This window comes from Cyprinodon tularosa, unplaced genomic scaffold, assembly GCF_016077235.1.
Source record: "Cyprinodon tularosa strain WSP-4 unplaced genomic scaffold, ASM1607723v1 ctg576, whole genome shotgun sequence".
Taxonomy (NCBI): domain Eukaryota; kingdom Metazoa; phylum Chordata; class Actinopteri; order Cyprinodontiformes; family Cyprinodontidae; genus Cyprinodon; species Cyprinodon tularosa.
Genome location: NW_024039314.1, coordinates 123,470 through 136,703, shown reverse-complemented (window position 1 = coordinate 136,703; position 13,234 = coordinate 123,470). Strand labels below are relative to the sequence as shown.

Genomic DNA, 13,234 nt, shown 5'->3' with positions numbered 1-13,234 from the left:
ACTATTTTGGTAATGTTTATATTTTATGGTCTGATCAGTGTCCTCAACCTGTGACCTATAATATGACTTTTCTAAGATGAGATAAGCATCAGCAATGCTTGGACTGAAACAGCAGCAATTTTTATGCTATAAGTGTGACAATGACTGTCTTCCTTCTGGACTCTGTTAATTAGGTCAGTGTGGGCTACTATCAAACTCTTAATTTAGACTAATAATATAATTTAAGCTAATACCATTTGGAGGGAAATGAAGTTACAGAACTTTTACAGCAGCCCATGAATAAAAGCCTTGTCCTGTGTGATACTTTGCAGCACGTGATAGTCATGGAGGTTTACCCTGTAAAAAAAATACTCACTGTCAAAATTAAAAGGAAAGTAGAGCAGTTTCAGGAAAACTTTAATGCTCACTAACCAACAGTTATATTATGGAGAAAACAAGAGCAGCAACTTTAAAGGGAGTTAATGAATCTGTGTTTTTCAGGTGGTGAAATTATACAAGCAGCATTGAAATAGGAGCAATAAGAGTGAGGGTGATTGAGTCAGGATCTGATTAATGGATCCAGGTTTGATTTTAGTTTAGAGACTCACTTTTGCCCCTAACGTTTTACGTAACTTTTGCCCATTAATAAAAGTTTTTCAGGTTAATTTCTTTGGGCGTTTCTTCTTGCCTCGGTGTGGCCTTAAAGGCTTCTTATGTGATTAGTATTTGTTTTACAGTGAAAAGGACAAAGTATCTCCAGCCTGCCAAATGCTGGTTGGTCAGCTGCTGCTACTGTTGTAATTCGGTTCACATGAGCGCTTGGTTGGACCTATTTCAGTCAGCACGAGCTGCAGTCGCATGTCTGAGATCTGCTTTTACATAGCAGGCAAGGCTCTCTACCCCACCCTCTCTCCCACCTCCTGGCGCTCTGTCAGATGCTTCACTCCAGTGCTGTTCAATTTGTTAGGTTCTCTCTTTTTTTCTTTTCTGTTTCTTATCAAACTTCGGGGCACCTAAACTTGAGCCAGTAAGCCAAAGCTGTCATGACCTCAGAGAAAGAAAGCAATGGACTTGACAACTATGCATTTGCGGTGAGTTTGTTTTTAATTTTCTGCCCATACTAGGTCTAATTTTGTACAAAAATTGACATTTAATTTCCCTGTTTGGATTCCTGGAGATGAATTCACTATCTTTAAAACGCTGTCAGAAGAAATATGTATGCTTAAGTAGGTGAAATGTGTTAATGTAATATTCTAGTATCTTATCTAAAAGTTTGTGAAAGCTGGACTTTGAAATAAGTCTAATATGTTGTCAACAGCTGAGACTGAATGAAGCTGCCACAAAAATGATAAATACAAACAAAAACTGTTTTCTTCCTCTCATTGAATTTTCATTTGCTATTATACAGATTCTACATTTCTTTGGTACAGAAGATGTGACATTTGGCTCCCATTCACTTTATTGGTCTAAACAAGTTAAACAAACACTTTAAGGAATACATTTGACTATTTAAAATTCATGGCAATATTAGAAATGTTAGGGGGCTTTTTATAACTGCATCCTCATAGACATCTTTCTTTTTAATGACCAACTGAAGCTGGAAGGAGGTTTCTGTGAACTACCTGAGAAAGGACAGGACCTGGACTCCTCTATTGAAGGAAACACTAACAAACTGGCATACTGCGTGACAGATGTCCCTCCATGGTACCTCTGCATCCTCTTAGGAACACAGGTATGTCCTGAAAATTGTTCACTGGTTTTATGAAATTCCTTTTACAAAAAAACAAACAAACAAAAAAAAAAAAAACAGAGCAGCAGAATTTCCTGACTTGTATCACAATGTAAACAAGAGATTCAGTCAGTTTCACAGCTGGTTGGACCTCTTTTTATTCATTAAGGTCAGATATTGCAAACTCTGGGTTTATGCTCTGGGTTTATGCAAAGCTCTGGGTTTATGTTTAAATGAAGTCGTGCATTAAAGGTCAAACTTTTTAATCCTCTAATATACTTTGAATAAAAACAAACTCCTTCTAAAAAAAGTATATTTTCTTTTGCTACAGCATTGTTTAACTGCATTTGGGGGCATCATCGCCATCCCCCTGATCCTGTCTCAGAGCCTGTGTCTGCAGCATGATGGCCTCACACAGAGCTACCTCATCAGCACCATCTTCTTTGTCTCTGGAATCTGCACCTTGTTGCAGGTTACCTTTGGTATCAGGTAAGGACTAGGTAGAAGGACTGCAGTGAACAATGTTAACCTGGCAGACAAATGTCTAAATATCTTTGCTGCTTAACATGTTTAGTGTGTGTTTCAATTATTGTTGAATAAACTCAGTAGCCAGACAGTAAACCAAGGTGCATCAAAGTGGAATTAACCAAATAGAGCAAACCAAAACAATGTTTTAATCTTGTATATTGTAAAGGCTTATTCATAACTTTGAGATTTGTCAGTGTTGTCTGCTATAATACTAAAATTAAAAGTAAGGAAAAATATTTCAGCAATTCTTTATGTAGTCTTCTGAAAGATCTACTAATCACACAGTGCTGGTAATGAAAATATGCACCCTTCTGCAGATTGTTTGGCTTTTATTTGATTCTTTTGTAACACTAATGTTTCAGATCATCAATATAGGACAAAGAGAACAGGTTAATACAAAAAGCTGAATGTTTGATAAAGATTTAATTCATAAAGAGATAAAGCTATCGAAACCAATGTGACCCTATTTGAAAAAGTATTTCGTCTTTGTTAATTGTTGAGTTTACTGTGATTAATCAATTTGTTGAAAAACTTAATTCATTTTCAGTTGCTAATCCCAATGTTTTAAACTCTGCCAGACCTGCAGATCTGAGGAATCAAATTTTAGGTGATGAGTAGGCTTTTTGATGTCAAAGCCAGCACATTATACCCCAATCTAAAAATTCAAGAAAGGAAGAGGCACATGTTTTTAACATTAGCCTGAAAGGATTACAAAGCTGTTTATAAAACTTTAGAGATACACCTTGAGAACAACCATTCACACATAGAACAGTGAAAGAACTTCTTAGCAGAGACCAGCAACAACAAAAACTCCAAGTGCTCATTCAGATAGCACAGAGCAAAATCGAAAGCTCTGCAGGCCTCACTTAAATCAAGAATTTTGTATTCAATAATATAAATAGAACTGAAGCAAAAATGGGCTCCACGAGAGGGATTTCATCCAAAGCATAATCCGCTGCTGACCAAGAACATCTTGGTCATTTGATAAAGGATTTCCAAAACTTTGGGGAAAATATTCTGTGAATAGCTGAGGTAAAAGAGAAAATCTTTAAAAGGTATGTGTCTTTAAATCTGATAGAAAACCAACATCAATTGAGATAAAGATGATCACATAAACATGGTGGCTGTGGTGTGTGGAATTTGATCTGCTTGGTTGCTTTTTGATCTGTATGACCCTCTAAAATTGATGGAATCATCAGTTTTGCTCTCTTGCTGGAAAAACCTAAAGCTGTTTGGTCCCATCAGAGAATTCAAACATATTCTGTTATCCTATGGTGGGGGAAATCAGATGTGCCAACAAATAAAAGCATGTTCCACCAACATTTGTTAGTATGGAAGGATTATAGACTTTTTTTTAAAAAGTCTGTAAAAAAAAAAAAGTCTAAAACCCTTAAAAAAAAAATTACGAGACCAAAAAATCCTCTAAAAATCGGAAGCATAAAAAGGAATCAATATCAGAACAGACTATATATTAAAAGAAAAAGACACAAAATTACAAAGAAGAACCTCTGCACCTTTACCAAAATGGCGTACTCAGATTGAATTAAATTTAATATCAAACATAGTTGGGTGACTGGAAACCCACAAAATGCACATCTCCGATCCCACTCTTGAAAAAAAAGATCCTTCAAAATAAAATAATAACATCATTATCATCAGCTTGTTACTTTAACCACAAGAAAAACAAACAACCTAAATCACGCCAGTTTGTACACTATATTGCCAAAAGTATTTGCTCACCTGCCTTGACTCACATATGAGCTTAAGTGACATCCCGTTCCTAATCCATAGGGTTCAATATGACGTCGGTCCACCCTTTGCAGCTAGAACAGCTTCAACTCTTCTGGGAAGGCTGTCCACAAGGTTTAGGAGTGTGTTTATGGGAATTTTTGACCATTCTTCCAGAAGCGCATTTGTGAGGTCGCACACTGATGTTGGACGAGAAGGCCTGGCTCTCAGTCTCCGCTCTAATTCATCCCAAAGGTGTTCTATCGGGTTGAGGTCAGGACTCTGTGCAGGCCAGTCAAGTTCATCCACACCAGACTCTGTCATCCATGTCTTTATGGACCTTGCTTTGTGCACTGGTGCACAGTCATGTTGGAAGAGGAAGGGGCCAGCTCCAAACTGTTCCCACAAAGTTGGGAGCATGGAATTGTCCAAAATGTCTTGGTATGCTGAAGCATTCAGAGTTCCTTTCACTGGAACTAAGGGGCCAAGCCCAGCTCCTGAAAAACAACCCCACACCATAATCCCCCCTCCACCAAACTTTACACTTGGCACAATGCAGTCAGACAAGTACCGTTCTCCTGGCAACCGCCAAACCCAGACCCGTCCATCAGATTGCCAGATGGAGAAGCGCGATTCGTCACTCCAGAGAACGCGTCTCCACTGCTCTAGAGTCCAGTGGCGGCGTGCTTTACACCACCGCATCCGACGCTTTGCATTGCACTTGGTGATGTATGGCTTGGATGCAGCTGCTCGCCCATGGAAACCCATTCCATGAAGCTCTCTGCGCACTGTTCTTGAGCTACATGAAGTTTGGAGGTCTGTAGTGATTGACTCTGCAGAAAGTTGGCGACCTCTTCGCACTATGCGCGTCAGCATCCGCTGACCCCGCTCCGTCAGTTTACGTGGCCTACCACTTCGTGGCTGAGTTGCTGTCGTTCCCAAACACTTCCATTTTCTTATAATACAGCTGACAGTTGACTGTGGAATATTTAGGAGCGAGGAAATTTCACGACTGGATTTGTTGCACAGGTGGCATCCTATCACAGTTCCACGCTGGAATTCACTGAGCTCCTGAGAGCGACCCATTCTTTCACAAATGTTTGTAAAAACAGTCTGCATGCCTAGGTGCTTGAATTTATACACCTGTGGCCATGGAAGTGATTGGAACACCTGATTCCAATAATTTGGATGGGTGAGCAAATACTTTTGGCAATATAGTGTATATCCCTAAGTGGATTAGAAATCAAAGAAATGGTTTTGGAGTGGCTTAGTCAAAGTCCAGACTTAGTCGTATACACTGCCACAACTCTACACAGACGTTTATTACTGAAAACCTGAATGTGGCTGAATTAAAACAATACTGGAAAGAAGACTGGGTCTAAACTTCACTTGATTAAAGTTGTTGCTTTCATTTGCACAACTAGCTCTTGCTTAAAAGGGCAACTCTCTTGGCTGATTGATTTGGAAAGAGTTTTATCTTCTTAATGAGTGAAATTGTAATCTGAGAATAGCTTTTTGTATCTATTTAAGTTACCCTTGACTTTTTAAAAGCATTTGTTTGTTTGACCTGAGCATCCAGATTTGAAAGAAAAGCAAAAACGAGAGAAATCTGGAAAAGTTAATATCACTACAGTCCGAAGTTTTGCCAAATAAAAGCTGTTCTTGCTTTTGAAAATGACAGATTTTAAATGTGAATTCAAGCTGTGAACATTGCAGCTCAGCCTTCCTAAATAACTGTCGTCACAGCTGGATTAGCCAAGGAATTTCCATCTTATTATGTCCGGAATCTCGTTCCTACTCAAACCCACATTATCCTGGTTTAGAACCACTGATTTTTTCTCTTCCTTTCTTAAACATTAGGAATGAGCTGTCAGGAAAACTTTGTGTCCACAGAACTTTTCCAAGCAAAACAAACAAGCAAACAAAATATTTTGTAATATCTACTTCTCATGTCTCGTTTCCTTCACATGCATCTTCATATGAATCGTAGGCTCTTTGAATAAATTCCTGCACGTTACTGATTGATATGCTTCACTGGAAAGTCTGATGTGTATTGTTGATAGTAGGCAGCATAAAGACAATCATTAGCAGCTGATTGCTTTTACTTAACCTCGGGTCTGTGTGTCTAATAGGAGAGTCACTATCTAGCTTCACATGATTTGAATTAACCACGTTTACAGATAGAATGAATGGAGACTGTAAGTTCAAACACAGTGTGGAGTCTTCCACATATTTCTTTGCCTTTTCAAATGAAAGTTTCACAATCAGTTTTGCAGTGGTATGGTTTGAAACAAAATAATTTGAAATATTGGCTGCCATCTTTGTTCCCAGACTGCCCATTCTTCAAGGTGGCACATTCACACTGTTGGCCCCCTCCATGGCGATGCTGTCAATGCCTGAGTTTGTATGTCCAGCCTGGACCCAAAACATCAGCTCAGTCAACACCTCCTCCCCAGAGTTTATAGAAGTATGGCAGAGTCGACTGAGAGCTGTAAGTTAACTTTTAACATTCATCCTTTTATAGCAAAGGCCTAAACTCTTGTTTAACAGCAGAAACCATTTGTTACACATACAGGAACACAGGATTTTTACCTTTTAGCAGATCGAGAGAGAAAAAATAAGTTATGAAAATAAATCTGCCCTATTATAACTCTTGATCCTTCCTGTCAAACTTTTTTGACTTTTTACGAAGGGTTTAGACTTTATAAACATGTTAGATTGCTGTTGAGATGTAAAATTTCTGATGTAAAAAAAGTCAGACAAAAAAAAAGAAGAAAAATAGCAGACCTATATATGTTTCTAATTCTGATAAACGTAGAAAAGATTTTCATGTAAACATGTAACTGATATATTTTCTCCAAGATGCAAAAATATCAGGAAGTTGAAGAACTTCCAATAAAATTGTCCTCTCTCAACTCAACTCCCTTTTCAAGCTAAATTTGCATATTTGACCCTTTAAAGATCTCCCATAAAATCTAATAATTGGCTTTGTCGAAACAAAGTGTTCTTATAACTATTAAGGACTCCTTTAGATCAGTTGGAACCACTATTATTTGCAAAATTTATGTCCTTAGATTTGCAGGATCTCTTTGCATGAACAGCCTATTTAAGGTCAAGGAACAGATTCTCAAAGAGATTTGGCCCAGACTTTGACTAGGAAGGTCACATAAAGACCATCTTTTATATCAAACTACTAAATGTACTTGTAATAAATCAGCAAAGCAACCCCAGACTATCAAACCACCACCATGCTTGACTCTCGTAGTGATGTTGTTCTTTTACAATTCCATATTAGTTTGTGTCCACATCTATCTCTCTTGTCCACTGATTTTTCTTTTTACCTAAAGTCCCCGGGATAAATTAGGATGTTTTTCTGTGTGTAAATGTTTACTTCTTTAGCTTTATGGCAGAAGTAGTTGTGGCTTTACAACTATACCATGGAGCCAATTTCACACAATTGTTAAATTGTTAAAAACATGACCTCTGACCCTGTCGGAGGGAGTGATGCCGAAGAGCTGTAGATGTTGTTCTGTTTTTTTTCCATGACCTCCTAGATGAGTTCTGATTTAGAGAGCCATTGTTAAACTATAGAAACTAATGTATTTTAAATAGCTGAAGAGTAAACCGAGGCTAATTATTCTTAATTCAATAACAAGTAGGTCTGTAATACTTTTTACATGAGACCAGGTTGGCTTTCATAGCTATTTTTTAACATTTGATAATCTGTTTTTTATAATTACTTGTGTGTGTAAACATTTGCTAAAACAATGCAAATAAAAGAAATTCTACTTAAAAAATAACTCTGAATTATATCCACCTTTTTTTCCAGCTTTATTTGTTATAGTTGTCATTTTTACCGGTGTAAAAATGACAACTATACCTATAACTGCTAGATTGGGCACAGCTTAGCACCATCTTGTGGCGGAAAATATAACTACAAAATACCCAAAAAACTGAAACCTTTTTTCTATTTTATTTAGTCATACCAAAATAAAGTGTATGACTGTTTTTGTTTTATGTATCTAGTTTAAGTTCTTGGCTAAAATGTAATTTCTGCTGCCTAATTCTGATGTTATTCTGTTTTCAGCTGCAGGGTTCCATTATTGTGGGCTCACTTTTCCAGGTGTTTGTTGGATTTTCTGGCCTCATCGGCCTCTTCATGCGCTTTATTGGGCCTCTAACCATTGCTCCCACCATTGCTCTCATTGGTCTGTCACTGTTTGACTCAGCTGGTAACAGCGCTGGCAACCACTGGGGCATCTCTTCAATGTGAGTGAAGTTTCTTTACAGTGAAACGAACAAAGGAACAAAGCAACTAATTGAGTAACTCTTTGAAAATAATTATTTTATGCAGGTATACACATGTAGTGTCTGGCCAAAAAACAGGGTGCTTTTCAACAATTATGTTTTTCAAGGCATTTTTTGTTGTTGTGAATCTGCCTTTACTTCAACATCATTTGATTTGAAAACTGATTGGGAATTTAAATTGTGTTATTTAAACCAAGAAGGCTGTTACTGTGTGTGTGTGTGTGTTTTTTTTTAAATACTTAGTTTTTCAATGTTCTGTCTAAGTTGTCTAATTTCAGTCTGTTTTCCTTATTTCTTACAGGACTACAGTTTTGATAATCCTATTTTCACAGTACCTCCGTCACATTGCTGTGCCATTTCCTACATATAGCAAGGATAAAAAGCTCCACACTTCTCGAGTCTACATCTTTCAAATTCTTCCAGTATGTCGCTGAAGAAAATATCTTTTCCATTAAAAAGGGATCAAATGTGATTTTTTTTTCCTTGTTTCAAATTTTAGGTCTTAATGGGAATTACAATTTCCTGGCTCATTTGTTACATCTTGACAAGATATGATGTGCTTCCTGCTGAACCAGGACAGTATGGTTACCTTGCACGCACAGATCTAAAAGGAGACGTAATAAATCAAGCTCCCTGGTTTACATTCCCATACCCAGGTAAGGTATTACAGGTTTGAGTTTAAAAATAACATTTGAATTTCTCAGAACTCCTAATATTTCTCATAGACGCTGATACCTTTTTTTACAAGATGAATAAAAAAAAAAAAAAAAAATTCTCAGAAAATAATGCAAAATGTCAGTCATGTAAAGAGCAGAAATATAAAAACTAAGAAAGAATGCAACAAATTCACTCATTTATTCGCAATGTTCTATATTTTGTAGTCTTACTTGCTGTCAAACCAAAGAACAAGAAATAAATTTGAGCTTTTACTCAAATTTTAGATATGTTTGACATTTCTTTTTTCATTTTCAACCTTTAGTTAAATGTATAGTAGAAAATGTTCTTTTTCCGGTTGGATCATCAAAATAAGTGGGCCTCCTAATTGTCAATAATTCTGGTGATATGTTTATGTAAGGCCGTCCTATGTGCTCGTCCTGCCTTTTATTTCACATGCAATATAAAATCAAAATGTGTAGTAGGACATTATGATCAGTTCAAATTTAGTTTGATCTTTGGGCTACTATTGGTAAGAGTTATGTGAGCTGGGTTTTCTTTTCTTTAAGGGAATCTAGGATTTTATGATAGAGGAAAATAAATGAAAGGGTTTTAAATATTAGTGAGTTCAAATGCGACAAAAGAGTGTCAGAAGTCAGAACCTTGGACCCAGAATTTTTAAGAAGACGTCCAATCTGTGACTCAGCAGCTAGGATGACAAAGGCCAGAATCTCTGATTTTAAAGTTCAGTCCGAGCTCATAAAAGGAGTGGAAATCAGCCGCATTATTTCCAAGAGCACATGGGGGATGCCACCGAGAGAGTTTTAAGGGACAGAGGCCAAGAAGGCTGCTGGACTGGCTGCAGATGAGGAAAAGCAGGAGTTTCCAGAAGAAGAACGCAAAGCTGGTGTCAATGAGATAGACAGGAGCCCACGCCAAAAGATCAGAGATCCGGAGAGGTACCAAAGGGAAATCTAAGTCAGGATCAGGAGACAGATCCAGCAGGAGTCTGAAGACAGGTGAGGCAAACAGATCAGAATAGGGGCAGGCAGGTTCAGAGGTCCAAAGCCAGACACTAATCAGGATCCGACAATCAGAACACAAACAAGTTCGCTAGAGAACGCTCATCAACGTCTTGAATAATCCGGCACTGATGACAGGCAGCAAGCAGTTTAAATAGAGGCAGGAGCAGGTGGATGAGATTAACAGTAATGAGCAACTGGGCAGAGCTTGGCAGATGAATAGAATGAACTATTAAGTCATCAGTGCCAAAATGATGAAGAAGAGAGTCACCTAAAGAAGGGGGAGAACAAATATTGACTCAGCCTGAGAGGTTTTAGAAACATCTGCTATTAAGATTTTACAAAGAAGACAAGATGTTAAAACTGGAATAATATTCACTTAAAGAGAGCATTATTGGAAAAAAAATGTGTTCAGTTTGTTATGCCCTTTATTTTTATTTTCTCTATTATATTTGATGCCATACATGTTACATTATTTTTGGGATAACTGTGAGCAATTTGACATTGTGTAATGAGGAGACTTGTTATACAAAGGAGGCTACTTTGACCTCCTCCTTTGTTGGTGGAGCTCTTTAACTGTGCAAATACAATATGTATTATGTTTATGTATATAACATTATAAATATAATGTATAGTATTGAAATAGTTTCTTATAAAGATGGTCTCATTTTCTGTCGTTATGTTTAAAACCAAATCTAGGACAATGGGGACGACCGACTGTGAGCCTGGCAGGGGTGGTTGGGATTTTGGCCGGGGTGATCTCCTCTATGATAGAGTCTGTTGGGGATTACCATGCATGTGCACGATTGTCTGGAGCTCCACCACCACCCAAACATGCCATCAACAGGGGAATTGGGATTGAAGGGATAGGTTGTCTACTTGCTGGAGCATGGGGAACTGGAAATGGGACCACTTCTTACAGTGAGAATGTTGGAGCCCTCGGTATTACAAAGGTAAGAAAATTGACTTTCATTAAGCCAGATGGTATTCTAAACTACTCTGATCCAACGCTTAAGCAGTTTTTAAAAACAAATGCTCAAGCATGAACTCCTAATTCTCAGGTTGGGAGCCGTATGGTCATAGTGGCAAGTGGTGTGTTCATGGTTGCCATGGGGATACTTGGTAAAATGGGTTGCTATATTTGCAACCATCCCCTCACCTGTGATCGGAGGAATGTTCATGGTTATGTTTGGTGTCATCTGTGCAGCAGGAGTCACTAATTTGCAGGTACACATGCTTGATCTATTTCCAAACATTTAACGGAGTTCTTTTACTGTATTGACAATAAACGGTTTTTTTTCACTTGTTCAGTACACCGACATGAATTCATCAAGAAACATCTTCATTTTTGGATTCTCCATGTTCTCTGGTCTGGTCATTCCTAACTGGATATTAAAAAACCCCAACGTTATTGCCACAGGTAGCTCATCAATTTTTATGTGATTGATATGATAATTGGTTTCACTGATTTAGATTTTTATCACACTGAAGTTCGAAATAGTAATAAAAAAATGTATCTCCTTTTATTTCCAGGTGTGGTGGAATTTGATCAGATGTTGCAAGTACTTCTGACCACCAGCATGTTTGTTGGAGGTTTCTTCGGCTTCATACTGGACAACACCATCCCAGGTACTCTAAATGATCAGTAACATGACCTCCCTCATTCAATGCTCAAAGCATATTAGACTTTCTCAGTACCCTTGTTTTTTTTAAATAATCCAAATACGGTAATCAGACTTGAAGAGTATTTTGATCTTGTATCATAAGCCAAAATGTGGCATTCTTGTCAAAGCTTGTTTTTTTCTGCAAAAAGGCTATCATCAGATAATTAAAGAATATCCTGATGGTAATAGGCCATCTATTATCATTTGGTGATTGTTGCTAGTAAAAGTGCCAAAGGCTAAATATGCTCATCTAAAATAATTGTTGGTTTCCTGAAGGATCCAAGGAGGAACGCGGCATCCTGGCCTGGAATAAAGCTCACGAAGATGACTCCTGTGAAACCCTGGATACCGGAGAAGTGTACAACCTCCCCTTTGGCATGACCTCCTACTTGTCCTCTTTCTCCTGGCTGCGCTACATACCATTCTGCCCTCTTGGCCTGTCCACCTCGCTGGATCCTAAGGAGCCGCTGGGAACTCCTGATCCAGGACAAATCATGATTGGAGTTGGTTTGTGAGCGCTGTGTTCTCCTCAAGGTGCAAGAAGTTTTATTTCTTTTTCACACGCTACCATTAGAGGCAGCTCAGATTTTGTCATATCTCAGACATAATATTCTCTGAGAATTTACTGTAACAACAGTGTGCAGAATATTTGAGAGGTATTTTGTGGTATTGCAAATAACATTTGACGATTCATCACCTTTCATTTTCTTTTTCGGACTGTTCCACTGATTTTAAGTGACATCAAATTGTGCATTCAAAATACAAAAAAAAAAAGGACATGAAAAGAAGGAAAATGAAAAACACCCTTATTTCCCAGAAATGCTTAAATAAAGCATCCTGCATATAAAAAGCATAAAAAGTCTCATATGTGTTCAATTTAGTAGTGCTTTTCTTTGAAGGTTATTTCTAAGAGGATTTATTATTTTCTTACATAACGATTTTTCCCTCTGGATCCAAAATTACAAGGGATTATAATAATCCAGGACAGAATCCGTCTTTAACGTGTGGAGATTTAAACTAAGGCTTTCATACATTTTCCAATGTTATATATGAGCATGTTTCACCCCTATTTTGCTGTGACTGCTGTTTTGTTAGGGTAAAAAGGTTCAGCTTGTGAATTTTCTGGTCTGAATTTTCATTTTCATGCAGGTGCTAACAAGTCAATCATCTACTGTAAATACATTATGTAAATATTGGATCTCACAGCTGAATCAATCACAAACTACTTACAAAATATTTGAGAAATATCTTCATTTGATTTTGATTCAGTAAATTTCAGATTTCCTTCAGTTGCAACTGTTATTTAATAATTTCACTGTTGTATTTTTTTTAAATGTACATTAAACTTAAACATGGAACTGATCACCCAGTTCCTCAGTTTTTCTGTCTCAGGTCTGTTTTGATGGATTTGTATAAAGCAACACATGATTCTCCCCACTTTTCTTAGATGTTCAGAAAAAGAGCAGTTTAGCTTCTGGGTTGTGTAGACTGTTGTCGTCACAATTCACTTAAAATCTGCCTGGTGCAATGCTGTGATATGAGAGCTCAGTTATGAGCCTGAACATATCTATAAGCTTCTTCGGAAGGATCTTACAGATGAGGTGCACATTTCTTGCCTGAAG

The 13,234-nt window shown here is 37.6% G+C and overlaps 1 protein-coding gene across 1 annotated transcript; it reads left to right on the top strand.

The window, feature by feature from the left end:
• The first annotated feature begins 1,022 nt into the window (after positions 1-1,022).
• Positions 1,023-13,003, top strand: zgc:110789 (Xan_ur_permease domain-containing protein). Its single transcript, XM_038306225.1, is given in 13 exon segments — positions 1,023-1,070; positions 1,577-1,711; positions 2,040-2,197; positions 6,296-6,455; positions 8,052-8,233; positions 8,574-8,694; positions 8,772-8,928; positions 10,648-10,901; positions 11,010-11,081; positions 11,083-11,175; positions 11,260-11,368; positions 11,482-11,577; positions 11,889-13,003. Coding segments are annotated over 13 exon segments (1,824 nt in total). The 3' UTR covers positions 12,128-13,003.
• Positions 13,004-13,234: the final 231 nt, after the last annotated feature.